The 26251-nt window shown below is 41.1% G+C and overlaps 2 protein-coding genes across 2 annotated transcripts in view; one reads left to right on the top strand and one right to left on the bottom strand.

Annotated features, from left to right (window-relative positions):
• LOC120428659 (aminopeptidase N) overlaps window positions 1-11656 on the top strand; it is a 28706-nt gene extending 17050 nt beyond the window's left edge. Inside the window, exons 2-10 of the mRNA XM_039593706.2 lie at window positions 6246-7197; window positions 8466-8624; window positions 8682-9401; window positions 9462-9871; window positions 9930-10210; window positions 10270-10469; window positions 10528-10839; window positions 10897-10978; window positions 11041-11656. Of these exons, the coding sequence (XP_039449640.2) occupies window positions 6305-7197; window positions 8466-8624; window positions 8682-9401; window positions 9462-9871; window positions 9930-10210; window positions 10270-10469; window positions 10528-10839; window positions 10897-10978; window positions 11041-11196 (3213 nt within the window). The 5' untranslated portion in view covers window positions 6246-6304 and the 3' untranslated portion in view covers window positions 11197-11656. The remainder of the gene's footprint in view (window positions 1-6245; window positions 7198-8465; window positions 8625-8681; window positions 9402-9461; window positions 9872-9929; window positions 10211-10269; window positions 10470-10527; window positions 10840-10896; window positions 10979-11040) is intronic.
• A 995-nt stretch (window positions 11657-12651) lies between these two features.
• On the bottom strand, window positions 12652-20621 carry LOC120428670 (membrane alanyl aminopeptidase-like). The gene is made up of 6 exons (XM_039593720.2): window positions 20462-20621; window positions 15140-15796; window positions 13742-15077; window positions 13322-13678; window positions 13126-13265; window positions 12652-13065 (listed from the first exon to the last, which is right to left on the bottom strand). Exons 2-6 carry the CDS (start codon window positions 15793-15795, stop codon window positions 12756-12758), a joined length of 2799 nt encoding a protein of 932 aa, XP_039449654.1. The 5' UTR covers window position 15796; window positions 20462-20621; the 3' UTR covers window positions 12652-12755.
• Window positions 20622-26251: the final 5630 nt, after the last annotated feature.

Raw genomic sequence — 26251 nt, 5'->3', positions numbered from 1 at the left:
CAGACTAAGTTTTCAGAGGTTTAGAGATCTTCAGACTACGGATTATGGTTTTAGCCTCAGACTTTAGACGACCAATTTTATCATGAGACAGATTAAGTTTTTCAGTCAAACTTTGACTGCAGATGTTACTTTTGGTCTTGTTTTTGTTAGTCTCCAACGGTCAGATGTAGACTTCATTCGTATGAGTTAGTCTTCAAACGTTGCAGTGTTTAGTATTTCGTGAGCAATTTCTCCTTTTCCAGATCACCCTAATGCGCTGCATGGGGGATCAATTCTGCGAGGCAGCATGCATCGTCGAGATAAACTGACCGGACCATGATGGGATGGCACTGTGGTGTGCTGTCTCGTATTCTATACTCAATTTGTTACACTCGTTTCGGTTTAGCGCTCAATTAAATGCTTTTCTTTCGGGACCGCCAGCCACACAGGAGCTGATAATTTTCATTCACACTGCCACAGACCATTGGAACTCGCTCGCTCGGGCAGGGGTCATTTGTCTTGATTTAGAGAGCATGGCAAATGTAATGAATGGCGTGTGCGCAACTTTTCACTGCTGTATGAATACGCGGTTTGCATGACGAATAATTTAGGAATCGAAATTTGAAATTCGTTGTTATTCGATTATAAAATCGATATCATAAATTAATAATGGTTGAAGATATCGTATTTCAAAGTAGGTAATCCCTTTTTAAAGAAACTCCCTTGCATTCCTTGAGGTGTGAATAACCGAGATTTTCCCTTCTGATCTGAGAACGGAACTGCAAGCTTCCTGCAGGAGGTGCACATCCCAAAGGCCACCAGATGGTGATACGTCGTGGCACCTCCAGAAGACGACATTAATCCGATTAAAACGTTTAAAATGACTTTCGATAATTTGTCACCCAGCTGCCCCCGGAGCAGGATGGCGGTATTTATAGAGTTTGCACGTCCTCATCGTCGATGTCATCGTGCAGTAGGAAACTAGAAGGAAGAAGGATATCCATGTCATGGTGGGTATACAAAACGTCCAACATATGGCGCGAATGAGATTTTTTGTTGTTGTTCATGTCCTCTATCGAAGCAAAGAGTCACACACATTTTCGCTGTGTGTTACTGGATTTTTTATTCCGTTGAGTAGCGAAATTTTGTGCAGTGTGAATTTATTGTGCACATGGAATTGGGACCTTGGGAACATCCGTTTGCAGTGGTGGAAAACTTTAGAAAGACTTTTTTTCAAATCAGGTTTAAAATTCCAAAATGTATCTGTAACGGATAATTCACCCCAACCGAGGGCCCGCACATTAATGGCCTTCATCAATTTCTCTATCACACCGGGGTCGAAGCCTTTCATGTTTAATTAGAACGGTGGAAATTGGATCCTTCATTAATGTTTTCTTTCATACTGTGCGCTATAGCAACCACACCCTCAGTTTACAGACACTTGCTGCTGCTGCTCTTTTAATTGTTGATTGGAATTTCAGTACTGAGGGGGAGGTTCTACTACACTATCATGTGACCTATCTTTTGATCAAATTTTAGGATTATGTTTGATTTGTTATTGGTGGCTTAATTTGATCGTTTGGATCTTTTTAAAAAAAATGGTTTTCAAATTTTGAAATAATCTTAATAAAATTAAACAACATTGTTTTTACAAACTACCCTAACGCCATTTCTACCACAACTCATCCGGCATTCGAGGAGAAAGCCCCAGTTCAAACAGGATCACTTCAGCTAAAACCGATTAGTTCATTGATACTGAACACCAGCACCTCGTGGTCGTACAGAACGGGAATGTTGCTGGAAAAAAAGTACACTCCACTTTTAAGCCTGCAATCAATTGATGGGCCACGGTGAAGGTTAAGCCGGACTAACGACTTAATCGCAGAGGGGGGGAAGGTTGCGCTTTTGCTAAACTATATACTTTGGTTGGTCACCGACAAAGCGTTTATCTATCGCAACTGCTGTTTTGCTGCGTTGGTCAGCGCCTGTGTGATTGTGAATGTTTGAACAATTGTTTAGCAGGTGAATGCCAAATTGCCGCAATCAGCCCCAGGTAGCTCGCCTAGCGGTGCAAGTACAGAACCGGAGGGCGTGTTTGGAGTAATTTGTACTAAGTCGCGAGATGATGCTAGTTGCGCCAAAGTTTTAGTCTCTAGTGCAGTGGTTCTCAACCCTTCTCGAACAATTCCCTTCCCCCCCCTGGGGTATTTTCAAGACCTTTATTCCCCCTTTCAATTTTTAATGTAGTATCAATTCACGAAAATCTTCATTTTGACTTTAATTTATGTAGAAAGATTACAATTTTCACTAAATAATATTTTTTATATTCTTGCAATAAAGAAACACGTTCTTAATGATTTTTTATGTACATTTTTCATGATCTGCTCATGTAGAGTAGAATGCAAAACCTCATTAAAAATATATTTTCAAATTATGTTTCACAAACTGTTCCTGTATTAAGAAAATTCAAACAATCGATGTTTTATTTCAGGCAAACTTACAATATTCAGCAAAACGACACAGAAATCGATCTTGGGTTAAGATTATTGGATGATCCTTTTTTCAAAGCAAAAATAATTTAACCCTATAAAACCCAACCCCGCCTTTCGACGGGCTTTGATTTAGAAAATCGCCAAAAATCCATTTTTCAACCAGTTTTTGGTCTTTAAAAAGCTTTGGAAAGAAGAACTCTTCAAATTTTAGAAAATTTATGGGTTGGAAGTTTTACTTGTTTTATGTGACTTTGCCAATGTCTTTAAAATGTATTTTTTTTAGGGGTCAACTTTGGCTGTATTTTTTACTAACATTTGCTATATTTTAAGTAAAAAGAAGTATGCAGTAATTTTTCTAGTGTCCCAGACTATGCCTCTACGTGACATGAGAAAATTAGATAGGCGATATGTAATTATAGGAGGTGGTAGAATAGGCCAAATACTACCAAAAACAAACATAATCTAAACAAGATAAATGCAAATTAAAATACTAAAAATGAAACAAAAAAAAACAAAACAAGAGAAGTAAAGTTGCTCAAAATGACCTCCTGAACACGGGAAAAATAAAAATTTTCGAAAAAATTGGGCAGTAGAGGGTTAAGAGGATACCTGACAAATATTTTAATTTTCAAATTTAGTTCAAAAACAATTTCAACAGTCAAAAATCTTAAAGAAAAATCTCTTGCGAAAAAAATGAGAACAGCTCATATCGACAAATCCCCAAGCCCGAGGATTGATTTCTTCAAAAACTACTTATAAATTTTATTTTTTTGCCCTTTTTTAATCCAAAATCCAAAATCATTTTAAGCACTAAAACTTGGAGAAGGATTTAAGATTTTAGCAAAAATTTAAAAAAACAAAGAATTTCTATTGCATGCTCATTAGGGTGCCCAGAAAAAATGACCCCCTGCTCCACAAGCGGAAAACAGTTTATTGGGTTATTTTACGCATCATGTGCAAATTTTGAGTGAAATTGGTAGAGATTAACCCATTGATACCCGAGCCTAAAGATGGTGAAAAAAATGTTTTTCATACAAAAATTACTTATTTTAAATCGCAAATAACTTTTCAGGATCAAGTTTTACAGCTTTGGTATGTTCTACAAAGTTGAAGAGCATTAAATTTTCAATGAGAATCTCACTTTTGAGAATATTTGGATGAAAGTGCAGACCGTGAAGACCAAACCGTAAGAAAATTTGGTTTTCCATACATTTTTCCTAAAATAGCTCAAGGAACAATATTTAGCTTGTGGAGCGAGGTTTTGAGAAAAAGTCCCATATTTTGGGCACCCCAAATGCTCATGCACCCTACTTCTAGGCACTTGAAGTTCCCGCCCGTGTTTGGCAAGTGGTTTGCAACGCAACAACTCATGTTCCGTGGAATTGCCAACTCAGTTGCAACAAAAAGCGAATGACGTAGGAATGGGATAACCGGATAATACGTCTCCATTCTAAGCCAATATAACCCGGCTTGGTCAGTCCAGGGAAATCATTCTTATAGCTGGACGCCGAGGAGTAAACATCAACCTGAACTTGGAAGCAGATGGCCTGGAGGCTCAGAAGCAGTTGGCCGTAAAGCAGCTGGCCTGTAGCAAGGAGAAGCCCAAGCGGAGGCAGGCCAGCCGGAATGATTGAGAGCCCCCGGAATAGTCCGGCCACAAGACCCGAAGTGGCCAGATCCCTCAGGGGTGTTCCGATGGAAGGCCATACGAGACTGGGCAATATGGGTATCAAAATTCATGGTTTTTGATACTGGTAATGAAAATAACCATTTTGACAATATTGGCCACACCCTGCTTCCCCCAGTGCCCTGGGGAAAGGTTCTCCCGTGGGATATTTATCGAACCATACGATTTGAGGCTATTGTTTTTTATATTGGTAATGAAAATGGCAATTTCTTTGTCATACTGGTCATGTGTAACATAACCTTCTGCACCTTTTTTATATCTAAGATGGCGGCCAAAATGGCAGCAATTAACTATTGAAAAAAATGCATTTTGTCATTTATTAGGCAACCAACTATTCAAATTTGACTAAAACAGGGTCGAAGAACTCGATTTTGATGTTGCTAATAATAATATAAAAAAAACAAACAATCTTTTTTGTTCGTGATTCGATTATCCGAAGTCTCATACAAACCTTCGGATAATCGAAGTTCAGATAATCGAATCTTCGGATGTTCGAGGCTTCGGATAATTGAGTTTGTACTGTAGTCTTCTCATCAAATTTCAGGTAATTTGGTTCATCTAGACTACTTTAAAAGTAAAATAAAGTTTTACAAGCTATTAAGACAATTTTCAGCAATTTTATTGTCTTGATTAAACTCAAGAACGGTAATATGCAGATATCACATGATCATTTTTTTTTTGCTCACCGAAGTAAAACACCAATTTGTGTCTTGTAAATGTGTATTTACCTTTTTTACAACTTTAATGTTATGCGATTTCATTGTTTGAAATGAGCAATTCTCTACCAAAACCGGAAATGGATTTTATTTGTTTTTTTGATTTGGCTCAAATTTTGTGGGGGCCTTCCCTATGACCAAAGAAGCTATTTTGTGTCGCCCATACAAGTCTCCATACCATTTTGGCAGCTGTCCATACAAAAATTGGTACGTAAATATTCAAACAGCTGTAACTTTTGAGTGAATTTTCTGATCTATTGTTGAGGACTATTGAGAAAAAAGGTATGTACACGGTAAAAATGCCGATTTTTCAATTAACTTTTTTTCACAAAAACTCAATTTCCCAAAAAAAAAATAATTTTCGAGTTTTTTTTATTTGTTTTAGAGGACAAAAACCAGCAACTTTTTAATAAAGAGAAGTATGGTCAAAAAATCTGCCGCCGAGTTATGTTTATTTGAAAAATAGTAATTTTTGGAAAAAATCGAAATTTCATGCAAAAAAAAATTTGACCTTATTTTTTTATGTAAACTTGAATTAGCAATCGGGACCATCCATAAACCTCGTGAACACTTTAGGGGGGGGGGGGGTATGGCGATTGTCCACGCTCCATACAAAAAAGATTTTTTTGTATGGACAATTGTCCACGGAGGGGGGGGGGTACGAGATTCCCAAAAAAAGTGTCCACGTGGTTTATGAATGGTCCCATCGAAAAGTACTTTACAGATTTTTTGATAAAGGGCTCTGTTTGCAAGATATAGCCCCCCAAAGTTTGATTTTAGTGAAATATTCGCAGTTTTCCGATTTTTAAAAATAGTATCCATGAGTGACATTTCCCAATTTTTTTTTTTCGAAAAGTTCAGATTTGCTATGAAATTGTCCTAGAGACATTGAAGATTGGAACTCTGGTTAATGAGATCAAAATCAAAACAAAATCAAATGGTCGAAATCGGCCGATTTCGTAGAGAATTGCTAAAATACGGAAACAGAGGAATGAACATTAACATTTGATTTTTGGCAAGAAGACTTTTGCCGGGACAGCTATGTATAATTGTTACATCGGTTTTCAATGCTTCAAATTCAAAGAAAATGTTCACACTTCTCAATCCCAAATTTCACGCCTCAAAATTCATTCACTACGCCATGTCATGATACTCACGCAAACACACGCCAACACTCAATCGAAACCTCACTCCAGAATTTGCTTAAATGGTTAAAAACCCTTTTCCATCATGAATTTATTAGCCATCCCGCGTGTGTGTAAGCCTTAATCAAAATAAATTAGTCCGCGCACGCGGGAATTTAAATGCCGCCACTGTCACTAACTCCAATTGGCTGACGTTCGCTTTCTTTTCGTTTCTTTATCCATTTAGAGCTGCCAAGGGGAAGATTATACCTAATTGAACCAATGAATTAACGATAGTCTGCCGAGATGAACAACAGCAACAACGCCAAGATGCAAATTCGGGAGAATTTCTCCGTGGACGGTACGGTGCGGTCCTCGTACGGCAGTGAACCACGTGGGTTCTTCATCACGCGGAGGGCCTTGCTTACAACGGTTGCGATTTTCAGCTGTTTGCTGATTGGGACGGGACTGCTGATCTACCATCTGGCCGGATGTCCGGACGAGTCCGGTCCGGTTCACGCCAGCATTTGTGACCATCACCACTTTCATCACACGTTTGAGGCTTCGAATCTGAGTCGATTGGTGCCACATGACACGACCAGTACGGAGCCGGTTACGACCTCTACCAGTACTGCGAGCTCATCAACAACGGCCAAACTGGACAGTCAGGCTTCAGGAAATGGCTCTGACTCTCAAACTACTACTCAGCTGGAAGACGACGCCGATGTCCGGTTGCCACGGTCCGTCGAGCCGCTGTCCTACAACATCCGACTAATCCCATTCATGTTCGGGGACAACTTTACCTTTACCGGAACCGTTGACATTGAGGTACGCGTGCTCGAAGAGTGCGACAACATAACACTCCACGCGGTCGCCCTGAAAATCCACGAAGCCCGCATGGAGCAGCAAAGACCACCACCAAAGACACGTGCGACACGTGCAACAGGTGCCGGTCTGGATGACAGCTACGAGTACGACGATGACGGTGATGATGACAATGATGTTGGTGGAGGAAATCGAACCGTCGTTGAAATTGAGCAACAGGTAGTCGTGGAGAGCAAACAGTTCTACGTGCTCAAGATGAGCCGGAAGCTGCGGGTCGGGGAGCGGTACACGGTGCGCATTCGGTACGAGGGAGTGCTGAACGACTATCTGCAAGGATTCTATCGCAGCTCGTACACCGTGAGGAATGAGACGAGGTGAGTGGAGGGTGTAAATTAAGGTGTATTTGAGTGAGATTTTTTCAATTATCTTTTTGTATTGGTTTTATTTTTCTCAGAATGAAATTTTAACCATCTTTTGTTAAAATGAAATGTTCCAAATTTTTTACAGTTGGGTTACGGAAAATGGCGATGTTTTTAAAACTTTTTTGGTGTTTTTTCGATGAAAAATACGTTTTTTATAAATTCTGAGTACGCCATCAAATCGCGCGTCCAATTTTACATAAAAGTCCCTTTGACACCAAATTTCTATCTCATTACCGTTTCAGGCTGCAAATTATTGAAAAACGCCTCTTTTTGAGCATGTTCAAAATGAAAGGGGCCGCACCGCCCCTCCGTCACGAGATATCAAGAACAGACCTCAGATTCGTGATCAGGGACAGAAGTTACCCCTTAGGACAAAATTTCACGCAAATCGAAGAGGGGTCGGGGCAACTTTTCCCGATTTCGTGTGAGTTGGTAGAGAATTACCCTTCTACGAGCGAATATGTAGCGTGACGTTACAACTGTGGAGAATTTTGTTCCTTCAATATTTTTTAGAAAAGGCTGTGATTCTGCTCTGATAATCAACATAAACTAGACTTTTTTATGTTTTTCAACGTAAAAATGACTGCTGAATCGAATGCCATCATTGTTTTTTTTTTTAATTAAGCTATTTTTTTTTTTTTGCAGCCGTTTCACATTTCGTGACGTTACAACGCAGACTTATACAAAAGAGTGTTCTGCTTGCGTTGTAACGTCACGGAAATTCTCAATGCTGTCTGTATTATTGCAAAATATTGCAAAGATACACAAAACACGGATAAGGGGCCATCCACAAATCAGGGTATCCAAGAACTCTCGGAAGTCATGACCTGGATATCTACCTGATCAACGGGGGTCTATATGGGTGAATTAACCATCGGTATAGCTTCAGGTAGCTTCAGTGAACTCCCGGGAGTTATGACCTGATGATCTACCTGATTGATCAGGTAGATATCCAGGCCATGACTTTCGGGAGTTCCTCGAGGACCCATATCTAGGCCATGACTTCCGGGAGTTCTTGGATATTCAGATTTGTGGATGGCTCCTTATATAAATGTTTCATTTATATGTAAATAAAGTACATTAAAAAGAAAACCCCTTTTTACGCCAAAACCCCGCAATAACGTTCCCCCGAATTGCGTCTCCCCCGGTTTGCGCCCCCACAAAAAGAGCGCACTAGGGGGATTAAGTTTAACAATATTTTCATAAATCAAATTTCACAGATGGCTCGCCACCACCCAGTTCCAGCCCACGGACGCTCGCCGCGCCTTCCCCTGCTTCGACGAACCGGCCCTCAAGGCTCGTTTCACAATCAACCTGGCCCGACCACGTGGCTTGATGTCGCTGTCCAACATGCCGCGGACAAAGTCCTACGACGCCAGGTGAGTTTAGGATATCTTTTGGAAGGGTTATGAATTGTAAATTTTGACTGATTTTAGTGATCTCGACCTACCGGACTACGTTTGGGACGAGTACCAACAGTCGGTCCCAATGTCCACGTACCTGGTGGCGTTCGTCGTCTGCGACTTTGTCAACCTAACGTCCGGCAATTTTGCCGTGTGGGCCCGGTCGGATGCGCTGACGTCGGCCCGGTACGCCCTCGAGGTGGGTCCGAAGATCTTGGCCTACCTGGAGCGATTCTTCGACATCAAGTATCCGCTGCCCAAGATGGACATGATTGCTCTGCCGGACTTTAGCGCCGGTGCGATGGAGAACTGGGGCCTGATTACGTACCGGGAAACGGCCATGCTGTACGAGGAGAACGTCTCGGCGAATAGTAATAAGCAGCGGGTCGTAACGGTGGTGGCGCACGAGCTGGCTCACCAGTGGTTTGGGAATTTGGTAACTCCGACGTGGTGGACGGATTTGTGGCTTAACGAGGGCTTCGCCAGCTACATGGAGTATCTTGGGGTGGACGCGGTGGAACCGGCCTGGAAGTCGATGGAACAGTTTGTGGTGAATGAGCTGCACAACGTGTTTTCGCTGGATGCGCTGTCTTCGTCGCATCAGATTTCGGTTGAGGTGCACAATCCGGAGGAGATTAATGAGATTTTTGACAAGATTTCTTACGGAAAGGGAGCTGCGATTATTCGTATGATGGACCACTTCTTGACGGCTGAGGTGTTTAAGGGAGGACTGACCAACTACCTTAATGAGAAGTAAGTTTCAGCGCTTCTCCGTTGAACAACTCTAGATTGATGTATTTTTTTTTTTTGTAGAAAGTACCAAAGCGCAGATCAGGACGACCTTTGGCGGTTCCTAACGGCGGAGGCTCGCAGCAAGGGAGTCTTTGATGATACGCTTGCCGTGAAGGACATCATGGACACGTGGACGCTGCAGACGGGTTTTCCCGTGGTGACCGTAACGCGGGACTACGAGCACAACAAGCTGGAATTTACCCAGGAGAGATTTATCTTTATTGAGCCGTCCGGTAGCAACTTGACTCGGGGTAATGAGACCAGCGTTGAGAAGCCTTTGTGGTGGATTCCGATTACGTTTACGACGCTTGGTGAGAGTGACTTTGACAGCACGAAGCCAAGCATCTGGATGAGGGCGGAGGAGAAGCTTACGTTGCACGACATGGACATACCGCAGCACGATTGGGTGATCGTGAATGTTCAGCAAACAGGTAGGCTAACAATGTGTGAAGCTCCTAAAGATCATCTGATCTATAACCTTCCTTCCAGGCTACTACCGCGTCAACTACGACCAACGCAACTGGGCACTGATCGTGGCTCACCTGCTGGACAAGCGAAAGTTCACCACGATCGCACCCTCCAACCGGGCCCAACTGATCGACGATGCGCTGAATCTGGCCCGCGGAGGTCATCTCAACTACGGCGTGGCGCTGAACGTGACCCGCTATCTGGTGCACGAGACCGAGTACGTTCCGTGGAAGGCTGGCATCGGGGCGCTCAATTTTATCGACTCGATGCTGCTCAAGACGAGCAACTACGATAAGTTCAAGGTATTTTGGGGATGATCGTGCGACAGAATTGGGTTATTAACAAGGTTGGGTCATTTCAGAAATACTCGCTGCACCTTCTGAAGCCAATCTACGCCAAGGTTGGCTTCGAAGATCACAAGGACAGTCCACTGCTGACGGTGTACAAACGGGTGGATGTCCTTACGGCAGCTTGCCACCTCGGGTACAAGGAGTGCGTCAACAAGTGCGTCCAGAAGTTCTACGAGTGGATGCATGAGCCCAACCCGGACATCAACAACCCGTGGGAAATGTCTTAATAATATTAGTTTGCAATAACCTAACCTCAACAATTCTTCCAGCGTTTCGCCGAACCTCAAGAACATCGTGTACTGCACCGCGATCAAGTACGGCGACCAGCTCGAGTGGGACTTTGCGTGGGAGCGCTTCCAGAAGACGACGATCCCGAGCGAAAAGGAAACCATCCTGTCAGCGCTGGGCTGCTCGAGGGAAACCTGGATCCTGACCCGCTTCCTCGAGTACTCGATGACGGACGTGCACGGCATCCGCAAGCAGGACGTGTTCCGAGTGTTTCTGGCTGTGTCGAACAACGTGATCGGCCAACCGATCGCGTTCAGCTTCATCAGGAACAACTGGCAGAAGATGAAGGACTAGTGAGTTTGAACAAAGAAGCATTTCAAGGTCTATTTTTTCAAATCCTCAAATTTCAGTCTCGGAACTTCAATGTCGAACCTCAACATGATCCTCAAGTACTCAACGAAGCGCTTGAACAGCCGCTACGAGCTGGATGAGGTAAGTAATCGTGACCAAGTTAGCAGACCTAACCTAACCTCAAATTCCCCCCAATATTTTAGTTGAAAGAGTTTGCCCAAACGCACCTCAAGGACACCGGCCGAACGATCCAGCAGGCCATCGAACGGGCCGAAGCTAACATCGCGTGGATGGAGGAGAACGCCGCTACGATCGTGCAGTGGTTGGACGGAATCCGGTACGATCCGGACGAGCTGTAAGAGCCTAGAGATGTGGGTTCGCCGCACCTTTGGTTGTTCATGTTGAACGCATCATTATTTATCAGTATAAGAAAGAGTAGATCGGAGCTGTCTGGAGGAACAGTTATTTTTAGAATATTTGTTTTAGCGACATTACTAAGTCTAAACTAATACCAAGACTGCAAATAGAAATTCGGAACAAATGTGTGCACCATAGATTTCGTTTTCTCATTACTTCATCGGGAGTCTGAATCTCGAAAAGCTGTTAAAATGTAATGTTTTAGCTTTACCGAAAACAAAATGTTAAGCTAGGCTCACCCCAAAAACTGTCTCGATTCCATACCAATGATTAAAACATACTGCAGACAGTCATATACAAAGATAGAAAAATCTCAGAATGAGCTTGATTTAAGAAAGTATAAACTAATTGTACTTAAGACACCTTTATGCCAAAATAAACGATAAAATTTTATCTAAAACAGGCTGCATTTATTTCTTATTTGATTAATGACCACTTGAAATAAAAAAGAGCAAACAGTAAACAACAAACAACAAACAACAAACAAGTAAACAACAAATAACAAACAACAAACAACAAACAACAAACAACAAACAACAAACAACAAACAACAAACAACAAACAACAAACAACAAACAACAAACAACAAACAACAAACAACAAACAACAAACAACAAACAACAAACAACAAACAACAAACAACAAACAACAAACAACAAACAACAAACAACAAACAACAAACAACAAACAACAAACAACAAACAACAAACAACAAACAACAAACAACAAACAACAAACAACAAACAACAAACAACAAACAACAAACAACAAACAACAAACAACAAACAACAAACAACAAACAACAAACAACAAACAAAAAACAACAAACAACAAACAACAAACAACAAACAACAAACAACAAACAACAAACAACAAACAACAAACAACAAACAACAAACAACAAACAACAAACAACAAACAACAAACAACAAACAACAAACAATAAACAACAAACAACAAACAACAAACAACAAATAACAAATTGATGCCTCTGTCAATGATAAAACAAAATGAATTAACATAAGTGCCTACCCGTAGTTGCTTCTCCGTTATTGGCCAAGACCTCCAGAAGTAATAACCCTCCCTCCCCCCCCCCCCCCTTTGTCACGCTTTTCCTATACTTATAACATGCAATGTCACACTTGCTCAGACCCCCCCTCTACCCCTAAAGCGTGACATACTTTATGGATAACGCCTTAGTGGGAGCTATCTGTCCGCGTTTCGCAACTTCTCAAAGGCCCCTATCATGCTGATCAATATCGGCGCCGGCTACGACCAATGGTAGGGTCAAAGGTAAATGGATGTGAGTGTAAGTCCGATACGCCGAATCGACTGCATCCGAGACGTAATGTTTGGAAATAAATGCATTTTTTCTATTTTTTTGCAACAATGTATTAAGAATATGTTCTGCACAGTTCTGCTTTAGGAACTTACGCTTCCTAACACACACACATACACGACTAGAATCTACCTCAAAATAAAAACAAAAACATCACACCCCTCATCGCAGCATGGCCACGGCGAACGCCACCAGCGTCATAACAACGCTAACCGCCACCGCGGACGCACCGTCCGGCTGGTCCTTCAGCTTGCCCTCCAGGAAGCCTCCGATAACCGCGCGGTGCTTCTCGGTGAACTCCTTGTTCTTGGTGTAGTCCTCGACGCCACGCGCGATCGACGCGGAAGCCGCCTCCCCAAAGACCTCCTCGTTGCGGGCCGCAAACGACCGGATGCGCCACATCTGCTCGTCGGTCTTGACGCGGGCCAGCAGGTTGTTCAGCGCGGACGCCACCGTCATGTAGGATCCGTGACTGGCGGGGAAATGGACGGGGTGTTAGTTTAGGTTGGGGTTTTAAGCTGGTTGAACTTACGCATTGACCCATCGCACGTAGTACGTTCGCAGATATTCAGAGAGGTGATCGTAGGTATACGGGTTGTTCAACAGGTAGGTGAACGCAGCGCTCTTGTCCTGAGGGCGGATGTCGTCCGAGGTGATCGCGTCCATGACGGTCTAGAAGAAAAAAAGTTTATCAGCAATAATCCGGAACAATCCAAAAAGTTACTTACGAACACCAACTCCCGATCCTGGGCACAACCGATACCCTGCAGGATCAGAATCTGCTCGGTAGCCATATTCGTAGTCAGGTACTGCTTCCACAGGAACTCAAAGTGCTTGTCCGTGCCCTGGCGAATACCCTCGCAGTAGACGACCTGGCGCAGGTCCGGGTGTACCTTCACGCTGGGATTCTCGTAGTACCGGTTGAACTCATCGACGGCGGCCTTCTTGCAGTCGGCGTGACCATAGTTGCAAGCCCACTGGAGCACGTTGATGCGCAGGTAGGTGCGCATACGGTCCTCGTTGGCGGCCGGAGCCTCGAACTTGACCAGCTCGTAGGCCTTGCTGAACAGGTTCACGATGTATTTCTGAGAATGATCGTGTCATCATGATATTATACCATTACAATTAACTAACAGCTGACGACTTACCGCAAACATCTCGTCATCTTCGGCGTGAATTCGGCGCGACAGCACCGTCAGCCCATTGACAGCCGCCAACCACGGGGCGTACTCGGTTTCGTCCTTCAGATATTCCAGAACCTCCAGCGCGACGTCATACTTGACAACACCGGCGCGAGCCAGGTTCAGCAGATCGTCCACGATCTGGGCACGGTTCAGCACGTGGATTCCGCCAAAGTTCTCCGATCGCAGCGCAGCGCTGATCTTGGCCCAGTTGTCCGCGTCGTAGTTGACCCGGTAGTAGCCGACCTGCTGGTTGTTCAGGATAAAGTAGGGCAGCTCGCTGGGGTTGGCGAGCGTGATCTTGTGCGTCTCCCCGGTCATGATTACAGCGGGTTTGGTGTTGGCAAAGTCGGCGGCTTTGGTAGCATACGTGACCGATACTGGCCACAGCGTCTTGTCACTGTGGGCCATGTTGTTCAGCAGGAATCGCTGCTGGGTTAGAGAGAACCCGTCGTTGCTTCCGGTGACCGTGATCAGAGGGTAGCCGGCTTGAGTCGTCCAGGGCTTCATGAAATTGGTAATAGATGGATAAATCGCTTCCAAGGATTCGAAAAGGTCTTCCGGTCGACTTGTTTTAAATTCCTGCTTTTTGAGGTAAGCTCGAAGCGCTTCACGGAACTTCTCCGTAGTCATAATGTGCTCCACCATTCTCAACGTGACAGCTCCCTTGTTGTACGAAATGCTGTCAAAGATGTTGCTGACTTGGGATTGGGTGTAGACGTCGGAGGTCATTGGATGAGTCGACTCCAGACTGTCCATCTGGAAGACACCCTGAAGCTGCTCAACCACAAACTGATGCTCCAAGCCCCAGTTCTGCTCCACAAAAGCTGTTCCGAAAAACTGGAAGTACCGGGCAAAGCCCTCGTTCAGCCACGTCACATCCCACCACTGGCACGTAACCAGATCTCCGAACCACATGTGCGCAATCTCGTGAGCAATGACGGCGGCGATACGCTGCTGCTGCAAGCTGGTCGAGTCGTCACTACGGTACAGGATGTTGGTCTCACGGTACGTCAGCAGACCCCAGTTCTCCATAGCTCCAGCCGAAAAGTCCGGCACCGCAGCCATGTACATCCGGGACATTTCGGGAACGCTAGAGTACGGATAATCGAGCCAATTCTCGATCGCTTTCAGGATGTCGATACCGGCTTGGAGACTGTAGTCGGTCTGGTTGCGAGCTTCAGGTCTGGCCAGGATTCCCATTCCTTCTTTCTCATTCACGATGTAGTCGGCCACGATGAACGCCAACAGGTACGTCGACATAACCGGAGTCTTCCCGAATTGATCCATGGTTCGGCCACCGCTGTCAAATGAATCAGAATTCAGAACCTCTCGATCCCCAATTATCAACCGAATAAATCTTACCCAACATCAGTGCTCAACAGAATCGGAGTGTTTGAGAACGTCCTGTGACCATTCAGACGAACAATGGTCAGCTGGAACGTAGCCTTGAACCTGGGTTCATCAAAGCACGGGAATGCACGTCTCGCATGGGTTTGCTGAAACTGGGTCGAAGCCATCCACACCGGCTTTCCAGCCACGTTGTAGTAGCTGCGGTAGAACCCATGCATGTCATCGTCCAAAATACCAACGTAGTTGAAGATCAGCTGGTAGTCGACATTCTGCGTTAGCGCCTGACCAACGGTTAATGTCATGATTTGCGTTTCCTCGTCCCAGGCTCCAATCTGAACGGGAATGTCCACAACTCCTTGCTTCAGGAACACCGAAGCGATAGTCAGCTTGGCGGCGTGCAGCTTGATGCTCGTCAACCCGGCGATCGCCGTTCGGAACGTGACGACGGCCTTGCCGTCGAACGTGAACGCCTTGTGGGTGCCTTCGTCTGCGAAGTACGGCGTGAGTTCGATGTCGTAGTGCGACGGCCAGAAGTTTTCGTTCAGCCGGTAGTCGGCCAGCTCGGCACGGGGGGAGATCTCGTCGGAGACCCGCTCCGGCAGCAGGTCCAGCGGACCCGCTAGGGCACCGGTTACGGCCAGGACCAGGCATAGCAGTGCGCTGGCCATGCTGTTGGGGGAGGAGAGGGATGTTTGATAAGTCTCTTCCATAAATTGCGGAGTCTGTGAAGTCAGAGTCGGAATCGGAGGAGTCGAATACCGTAATCTGGGGTGAATCGAGACTACAGTCTGAATAGGGACAGCAGTTTTTAGACCACTTAAAGCTTTTAAATTTGGAAATGGATGTACACATTTTGTTGGTCTGAGTCTGTTCTAACCGAAACCAACCAGAAAAATCACAATATTGTGCTCCAACATGATTAAAACTGCTGTCCCAATTCGCCCCATGTGTCCCGATTGACCCCAGTTTACGGTACCCAAGGCGTCATCCATAAAGTATGTCACGCTCTAGGGGGGGAGGGGGGGGGGGGTCTGAGAAAGTGTGACATTGCGTGTTATAAGTATAGGGAAAGCGTGACAAAGGGGGGGAGGGGGGGTAAATTTTGGCTGATTTTAGCGTGACGTACTTTATGGATGAAGCCCAACACCTGGAGTTGGAGTCGAAATCTGTATCGGCTACTTTTGACTTTGTATGATTGTAGTTGTTGGAGTCGGGTCTTTTTATGAGTCGGAGTCACCACTAACTCCAGGTGCCGGAGTCAGCGTTGAAATCGTTGTAAAAACTAATCGACTAACCGCCCTGTTTCTCATCAGCTGAGAGAGAGCAACACAAAGAAAACCGAACGAAAATTAAGTTTTGCAAAAAAGACTGCAAAGGTTAATGAAATAATTGCACAAGTTTAGGAATCCCACTACCTTTTAACAACTTTCCATAAAAAGATAAGCGTTATGTAAGTCCTAAATTGCCAAATTCGTAGCACTTCAACCGTTAAACAAGTCATCATCCAAGAACCAGTGATAACGGCTTTACGTACGAATATGATTGATTGGCGGATGCTTGTCTTGTTATCACACTTTGGCAGTAATAAAAAAAAATGGCTGACAGAATAGAGACATGGCTTTCGCAAACGTAGCTGAATCGGGCCATTCATATCGTTTGAACTTGACATCAGTTTTTTTTTCGAAGGGCCATCGACTTAAGTCGATCAGTGATAAGCTCATCGAATCACATTGGAGTTAATCCCGGATTGGCTTTTTGGTGCGACATGTGTTTTATTTCTGTAAATGCCGCGTTGGTTGTTATCGATGAGAGTGAGACCCTGGGAATTTATGGACTTGCACAAGTCATTCTAATTGAACGACACTTAAGATTTTAACAAAATCAAACATAACATGATAATCCATTGCACTCAGTGCCAAATTCGGCACAGTGAATCCCGTTCATTTAGTGGATTTTTTGTTAAGTTCACAGGCCAACTGATCCGCACAGGACTACAGTAAAAATCAGTGTGATATTTACGATACTTTACGTTACTTAATCCACCTTTAGGTGGTTGGTGCCTTCCTCTCATTTATAGTGATTCCAACCCCCCTAAAGTGTCCACATGTTTATGGATCTCCTAACGTTCGCAGCACCTGAGAGGTCCTAATAAAAATAAGTGATGAGTAAAAAAACAGACTACCTACAGACTTGTTGTCAAGATTATACAGACACGGCCTTTGAGGAAAATGGCATCCCTCTACAAGGCTTTTTGTGGCGATCAGACCCGACCAGTTGAGGTTATGTGAATTCAGACCATTTTTTAAACTGCTTGTAATTTCAGATAGGTAAGTCAGATCTTGAAAATTCTTACTCCACCTAAAAGGTCTTCTTATATGCTTTCTAAAAATATATAACATGTGAGGGTTTCATGAAAAAACCACCCTTTTTACCATAATTTTAATTTAATATGAAACAGTTTTTTAAACATAACTTTTTAAATACATGATAAAACTGCATGAATTTAAATAGCAGCTTAGGGGACGTTAATATGGATCGATTAAAAACATTCCGGCCAAAATCGGGTGAGCCTGTGACGAAATATTCCAGTGACATTGATTTGGTACACATGTCTACATACAGCCAAACACACAGACATTTGCTCAGCTGGTGATTCTGAGTCGATATGTACAAATGAAGGTAGGTCTATGAGGTCTAATTAAAAAAGAAGGCAAAAAGCCTATTCATGCATCAAAATTCGTAAAATCGTGAATATTTTTCATGAATTCATGAAAACCATCAATGAAATCATGAAAAAGATATTCATAATTTCATGAACACAAATTTATGATTTACCGTAAAAAAATTGTTTGATGAATTTTAATTCACGATTTTATGAATGGAATTCATGAAAAACGAAATACCACGCAGTTGAAATTTGGTATGAAGAAAACTTGTAATTTGAAGGCCACGTGCATGATCCCCAAGTCAGAAAAGGAGACGGATGCTCTAAGAAAATGCTCGCTCTTTTTTGTTCAACAGTTCGTTAAGCATTTTCTCAACCGCTTTCCTTTGAAGCAAAAACAAGAAATATTAATTGAAAAATATACTCTTATTCTTCAAAGTCTGTTATGAACAAATCAAGCACAATTATGTAAATGGGCCTATGGGTATTTGTCAATAAGCAGTTAAGCTTGCTCATATCAGAAAATGTTTACATTTAACATGAGCAGCAGACTTACCTTTTGACGGGTGCGACAACGGTTTGCTATGATACCGGTTTTTCTATGCGCACCATTTCTCGTCACGACCCAAAACCCGACACAACTCGGTAGCTTGATCGGTGCACCAAACCGGAGTTTGGTGTGACGGCGGTGTGGATCGGGTACACAAAACTGACATGGTTTCTGCGCCTACCACACGGGAGAAGTTTGGAACTCTTGATGCCTTGCAAGCCAACTGGACTCAACAGTTCTTAATGGTGTGGTTGTCAAAGGCAGTGCATTAGTATTTGAAAGGTTCTTGGTTCGAATCTCGACAGTTATTATTTTATTTTTTGAATGTTTTTTATTTGTTTAGAATAGTTTGTTAGGAATAGAATTTCGTAGTGTCATGAAATATAAACTTTAACTTCTCGTGCATATAACCCTGAAATAGGCATTTTCACTTAAACCTGCCTGCATAATATGGAATGTTTTCTCTATTCCACTACAAAAATCCATTCAATTTTCTAACTCTTTGACTAAAGCGTCGCAGGTTCGAAGAAGTTACTTAAAAAATGTATATAATCAGTAATTTTGACAGCAAATATTGAAAAAAAAAATCCTCAAAAATAGTTGTACCCAGGATTGAACCAGGAACCTCGTGGTAAAAAGACGGAGACAACAACCGCCACGCCATCCCGAAGTTGTGACAGATGGCTGGCAAACCTCAATCAAAACAATGTCGCCTCCGGTTTACTTGGATCAACCATATGTTGAGTTGCATCCTTGGTATACAGTTTGGGTGCACCGGTGGTGTACCAAGGTGCTTTCGGTACAGTTGCTATGGTGTGACAACAAACAGCTCGGTTTGGTTTCTAGAGTGACACGAAAACCGCACCACGGCGCACCAGATCTTGGTGTTCAGTGAAGCCTGATGAGCAGGTTAGGCCTGCTTGTTAACATATCCACAAATTATTAACTACATTTCTTGAGGATATTGTTTAATAATGGATGTGGTTTTGAGTAAAATTGTGCTTCATTATAGTATTTGTAATTTAGCGATTTAGACAAAAGAAAAAGAAATTTAAATTTACAAAATAAATAAATTACAAACCACATACTCTTGGATTGCCGCGCTTTCAGCAACGAAAGGATCACATGTGGTATTAGAGGGACATTAGCGACAATTTTAGCAAACTTCAACGAGAATGAAAAAAATGTTATAAAATTTCTTACTCTTACAAAGCTTAAAGAACCGATTTAGAAACCGAATTAGAATTCTGTTTATTTAAAAATACGACGCGAATGCCATTGCAATGGTAAAGTGTCTTAAATAAAACTAATAATAATAAAATAAATAAATGCAACGTTTGCTTTATTACTGGATCATTCTCCACAAACTCACACAGAACTTTTCGTTTTCTGTGAAACTTTGCTCAAAGGGATAATTTTGATCCCTGATCGCGAATCACAGGTCCATTTTTCGACATCTCGTAACGGTGGGGCCCTACGACCCCTTCCATTTTCCTGAATTTGTACTAAGCACTGGTGGTACTAGGATCTTACAGAAAGGGGTTGGGGGGGGGGGACTCTCGTATGAGATTTTTTTTGATTACGGCATTTATGAATGACCCCCGGACAAATCTTGAACAATTTTCTGTCGAAGGGTATCAGTTTTGAATATTCCCGATTGAGTTAACACCTTTGTCTAATTTGTTCTAATTCAATCGAACAGAACAAATTTTCATTTTTTTGCCTGGCAAAAAAGTCAGTTTAACAAATTTACTCTGGACCCTTGCTGCACGATCACATCATGTTATGTTAAGTCATGTTGAAGACGGACAATTATTTCAACATTTTTCACGTTCCGTGTAATTTCGTGGAATTTGCTGGTTTGGGAACATGGTTCTCGAGATAAAAAAATATTTTTTTATTATGAATGTTCAGTTAGCCTAATTATTATTGATCCGTTTTAGCTCACTACACTTCTTTACAATTCTTCCTTTTTCACTCAAAATTTCTAGAAAAAAATAACCGCATTTTGGATTGCATCAAATCTTATGACAGTTTCAGTTTCACTTTTTCCAACCAACACGTGATCACACAACAGACTTGAAAATGACAAATCACCAATTCGGAACCTCGACAATACCTGAACAACTTATCCTTATCGGGTCACCACAAAATACTTCAAACTCCTCGTGGACTGATGGGTACCGCGGTACTAATCGGCAGCACTTGCTTGGGGAACCATTTATAGAGCAGCAATTCAGCCCGCCAAAAAGAACCGCACCACACATTGTCTTCTGCGGGATCGATACGTACTATCAGGTACGTCATGGTGATACCGATTGCCGGATAGGTTTGCTGGAAATGAGAACCTGTATCTCTGCACGATGTCGTCGACAACTGTTGGTTGCAGTTCTGTAACGATTAGAAGTTAGATTTTGTTTTGATGGTTTAATTACAGAAACTGATGTCAGGAATTAGCCAGTGTTTTCGTACATGTAATTTTATCTGAAAATTATTTTTAAGAAATTTGATAATGAAAATCGTTGAGGCAATTGTTTACAAATATAAAAAAATACTGAGTATAAACTCATGATGATTTCTGACCTGACACCGAAACAAAACAATCTTTATACACGCTTTAAAATCATCATAAATTCTTTCCGTGTCTAGCCATCTACAAAGGATGGTATTAAAACTGATTGGTTCCAGATGAGATAAGATGCCTTTTGAATTGAATGGAGGAGCAATGACTGTAGTCACGACTTAATCATTTCCTGCCAAATTTTCCCCTGACTCAGCCAATCGTGGGTTTTGTACTGACCATGCAAATTTGAATTGATGTCTTCCAAAAATAAATTCATATTGATAGCACTTAAGTTCTATATCGAAACTTAAATCACTAATCATAATTAAAAAGATGATTTTTGCAAACAAATGGTTGATAATTAATAGCTTATGATTTCCGATAAAATTTTTGCAGTCTATTAAAAAGGAATAAACATTATCACCTAATATAACAATTCATCGGTTTATTATTGAAAAGATCCAACATTTACAAAGAAATTAAAAAGACTGTGAAAGAATTGTCGGTCAAATTTTCAATTAGCAGAACAAACAAAGAAGCAGAAGAACTCAATTTCACGTTTAAATCTCTGAAAGTTGAAGTTGAATTTAGGAAGGTACAATATTACCTCTTTTTCAGTAATTTTACCAAAACAAAAACTAACAGAAACTGACTTGAATTCACCAGTTTCTGACCCACCGTTTCCAACGACTTTGACAAAAATATCTATGAAAGTAAATTTCCACACTGTGCTCCAAGGCTACGCCCATACAGTCCCGTGGGGATTTGGGAGGGGATATTTTTGTTGTTCACTAGTGGCAAAAGTGCGGGGAACCCACGCGACTTTTAAAAGTGAACGGAATATTTTGGGAGGTTTGGAATGGGGGTTAGGGGAATTTCATCGGGCCGATGAAAATGGATGAATGCATATGTATAAAATGTTTTGGAAGTTTGTAAGTGTAAGTGTGAGTCTGTAGTGTATTATCTAATAAGCATATAGTTTTTTAATGATAATTTATAAAATCAAGAAGATTCCGGGAAGCTGTAAAAAATAGCAATAATTGAAAAACAAATGCTCCAGATGGTTCCCTTGGACTTCATCCATAAAGTACGTCACGCTAAAATCAGCCAAAATAAATGAAAAACAAATGCTCCAGATGGATCCATTGCTGTTTTTTTAAGTATCGTTAGGTTATGCAATCTCAATTTTTACTATATGGGGAATTGGTATGATAAAGTATTAGGAACAGAAAGATGGACATGCATGATTGGAACACGAATAGAGCACAAAAGAACACAAATAAAATCAAACCTTTCTCCACTGCTGCTTGCACTAAAATCACCACGCGAAGCCTGCATGCACAGTACCCATAAAATATAATAGTGAAAAAATGATCATTCAAAAAATTACTCACCACCTTTGACCTTTGACCACCTTTAACACCATATTTCCCGAAATTCAAGCGGGGAAATATGGTGTATCTTTTTGAAACTATTTTTTTTAAGTGCTCTGGAAAAAATAATAAATGAAGATGATCATGATTTTGTTCAATTCAATTCATTGTTCAGTTCATATAGAATTGGTCAGAGTTATATTGTTAGTGTGATGTTGGTTAAACGCGGTAAATTTTCTTGAAATAATTCGTTGGCGTCAAACTTAAAGAGCCTATATGGAGAGGCAAAATGTCACTCTCAGGGTTCCAATAGAACTGTCAAATCGGGGTTCCAATCGAGCAACAAGCCATAGAATAACAAGGACGGAATCAATTTAAAGTAATTTTTAATTCTACCACAGTTTTTTGTGTGATCAATGTCTTGATCAATGTGCTTTGGTGGATTTTTGACAGTACGAATTATTTCAAGAAAATCTACCACGATCTACCGAAATTGGTTTAACAATACGGCTTAGCTGATCAGAAAATGTAATATCTAGATTTATTTCTGATAATATTAATTTCTGAAGCAACTGGAAAGAGATCTATTACAATACAGGTAAACTTTTTAAAGAATAGTTGGTGTTATTTCATTAAAAAAAAAATCTTACCGCCAAAGCAAAGTTGAGATTTTTTACGTTTTATGAATTGGTACCATTAAATATTTTAAATATGTTTTTACGAGAAGAATTACTTCAATTTGTTCAATACCTAGTATTCAAGAAATAACAATTTGAAGTAAAAGAAATATGGAGCACTGGTGCAACTAACGGAATGATGTTAATTTATCGAATAATTTAAATCATGTTTTTGTGTCATGAAGAAACGTTCAACCGAAGTCAATTATAAACCTGAAAACCATGTGGCAAAAAACGTTTAAAAACTACTTTGTATTGTTTGAGGGGTGCTTAAAAATGCAATCATTTTTCTTAAACTTTCTCCAAATACTTGAAAACATTGAGTTGTCTGAAGTTAAATAAACACAAGAAGTTAGATTTTTAAAGAAAAACTAAAAAGCTTAATCATTTTATTCAAGAGCTGAAACCAGTATGACTTGTTTAAGAAAAGTTATTTGTTATGAAAAACTTAATTTCTTCATGATTTTTTTCATTTAAACTTAACGTGTCAAACCATACTCTCTCAAACTGGTCACAAAGGCAAGTTTTAAAGAAATTTTATGATTGTGAAGTGTGGATTAATATTACTCACTGTCCAAACACTTTGATTAACAAAATACTTCATAACAAAAAATACTTTACATTTTTTTTATTTATTGTACGATTTAAGCTTATAAAATTAGAAAAATATTTTCTTGTAGTTTTATGAATTGTGATATGCAGTCAAGCTATTATTTCTAATCTAATCTAATCAAACCCTAGCGCAGCCAATCTTTCAAAGGGATCCTGGAAAGTGCCTTAGGTTAGATTACGCCTACCCTCTTCTTGTCATTTATTAACATTTGTAGTGCACCATTGCCTTAGAATGCATTGAAACATCACAAAACGTTAAACTGGCCAGGCCTACTGCGTAAAGTTTACCGCAGAGATGATTCGTTGAATTGGATTCAGTTTGAGCACGGGGTGTGTGTTCAAACAAAAATACTGTAATGGTACTAGTGTACGCGCGATTTCAATCCACACACCTTCAAGCAATCGGCAGATCAACCAGTACAACGCTGCTGAACGGACAGTTTCAGCTCAACCAGACTCCGGGTAGCCTCGCGGAATTCACCCGATAAATTGTAATCATTTTGAATTTAAATAAAGTTATTCCATTTAATTTGTTGGTTCTTTAACCTATCCGTAACACACCGTTAAAATACAGTTCTGAATCTACAGGGGAAGAAGAAGCGTGGGGACACACCACCATACGTCCCGAGTTTTGGTTTTAGGTTATTATTTGTTGGGAGCACCATGCTAAGAAGTTTTGATGCTCCGGGACCCTCAAGGATGGGACATTAGGGTGTAATATCAAAATCGATTTTCCAGCACAGCATTATTTTAGTTCCTTTTGGGGTCCTAAACAACTCCCCAAAAATTGGGAACGATTGGTTTAGTCCTCACTTTGCGCAAAGCGATTCAATTTTCCGGATCTGGTACGTTTCGCCGAATGTCGTTTCGCCGACGGTCATTTCGCCGAATTTCGTTTCGCCGAATGGTACGTTTCGCCGAAAGTCATTTCGCCGAATGGACGTTACGCCGAATTGAATAAAAATTAACTTTTTTGTACAATTTATGCTATTTGTTCGCTGCAGTGCCATCTTGTAATTCATTCATGCAAACTTGAGAAGGAGTGACAAGATAATAATATAATAATTTAAAAAGTAAAGAACGTCTCATGTTTCAAAGAATGCAATAACTCACAGAAAAAATAAAAATGAAGGATGCAAAAACTATCAGAAATTTTTCTAAATGTTATGCTAAAAAACAAAAAAACTGCTCATGTGTGAAAGAATGCAAAAACTCACAGAATTAAAAAAAAATATGCTTAAATACAAAGAATGCAAAAACTAACAAAAAAAATCCAAAATGTTATGCTAAAAATCAAAAGAACTGCTCATGTTTTAAAGAATTCAAAAACTTACAATTGATCGAAAATCACGTTTTAGACGAGTTTTGAGGACGCTGTATCTTTTTATAGGAGCAAGTTAGTACCATACTCTCTTCGGGAAAGTTGTAGAGCACATTCCGGAGCACCCGAATATGAATAAAACCGGATGAATGAAACCGGAGTATAGCGTGAAACTTGGATTTTTTAAATATCAAAATTCAAAAAAAATATTTTTCCCATACAAATTTGTATGGAAAATTGAATTGCTTTGCGCAAAGTGAGGACTAAACCAATCGTTCCCAAACTTTGGGAAGTTGTTAAGGACCCCAAAAGGAACCAAAAAGTTGCTGTGCTAGCCAAATTTGGACAACTTTATTTTTTTCCATACAACCATATTACACCCTAATGGGACATGGGTAATTCTCTACCAACTCACACGAAATCGGGAAAAGTTGCCCCGACCCCTCTTCGATTTGCGTGAAACTTTGTTCTAAGGGGTAACTTTTGTCCCTGATAACGAATCCGAGGTCCGTTTTTTGATATCTCGTGACGGAGGGGCGGTACGACCCCTTCCATTTTTGAACATGCGAAAAAAGAGGTGTTTTTCAATAATTTGCAGCCTGAAACGGTGATGAGATAGAAATTTGGTGTCAAAGGGACTTTTATGTAAAATTAGACGCCCGATTTGATGGCGTACTCAGAATTCCGAAAAAACGTAATTTTCATCGAAAAAAACACTAAAAAAGTTTTAAAAATTCTCCCATTTGTCGTTACTCGACTGTAAAAAATTTTGGAACATGTCATTTTATGGGAAATTTAATGTACTTTTCGAATCTACATTGTCCCAGAAGGGTCATTTTTTCATTTAGAACAAAATTTTTCATTTTAAAATTTCGTGTTTTTTCTAACTTTGCAGGGTTATTTTTTAGAGTGTAACAATGTTCTACAAAGTTGTAGAGCAGACAATTACAAAAATTTTGATATATAGACATAAGGGTTTTGCTTATAAACATCACAAGTTATCGCGATTTTACGAAAAAAAGTTTTGAAAAAGTTACTTTTTGCGTTTCTCTTTGTTTCGTCGTCCGTGTCTCTCGCGGGTGACCATGAACGGCCATGATCGATGACGACCAACTTTTTCAAAACTTTTTTTCGTAAAATCGCGATAACTCGTGATGTTTATAAGCAAACCCCTTATGTCTATATATCAAATTTTTTGTAATTGTCTGCTCTACAACTTTGTAGAACATTGTTACACTCTAAAAAATAACCCTGCAAAGTTAGAAAAAACACGAAATTTTAAAATGAGAAATTTTGTTCTAAATGAAAAAAAGACCCTTCTGGGTCAATGTAGATTCGAAAAGTACATTAAATTTCCCATAAA

The sequence above is a fragment of the Culex pipiens genome, chromosome 1, assembly GCF_016801865.2.
Source record: "Culex pipiens pallens isolate TS chromosome 1, TS_CPP_V2, whole genome shotgun sequence".
NCBI classification, from domain to species: Eukaryota; Metazoa; Arthropoda; class Insecta; order Diptera; family Culicidae; genus Culex; species Culex pipiens.
The sequence above is the reverse complement of the archived record's forward strand: the minus strand, read 5'-3'. Positions and strand labels throughout refer to the sequence as shown.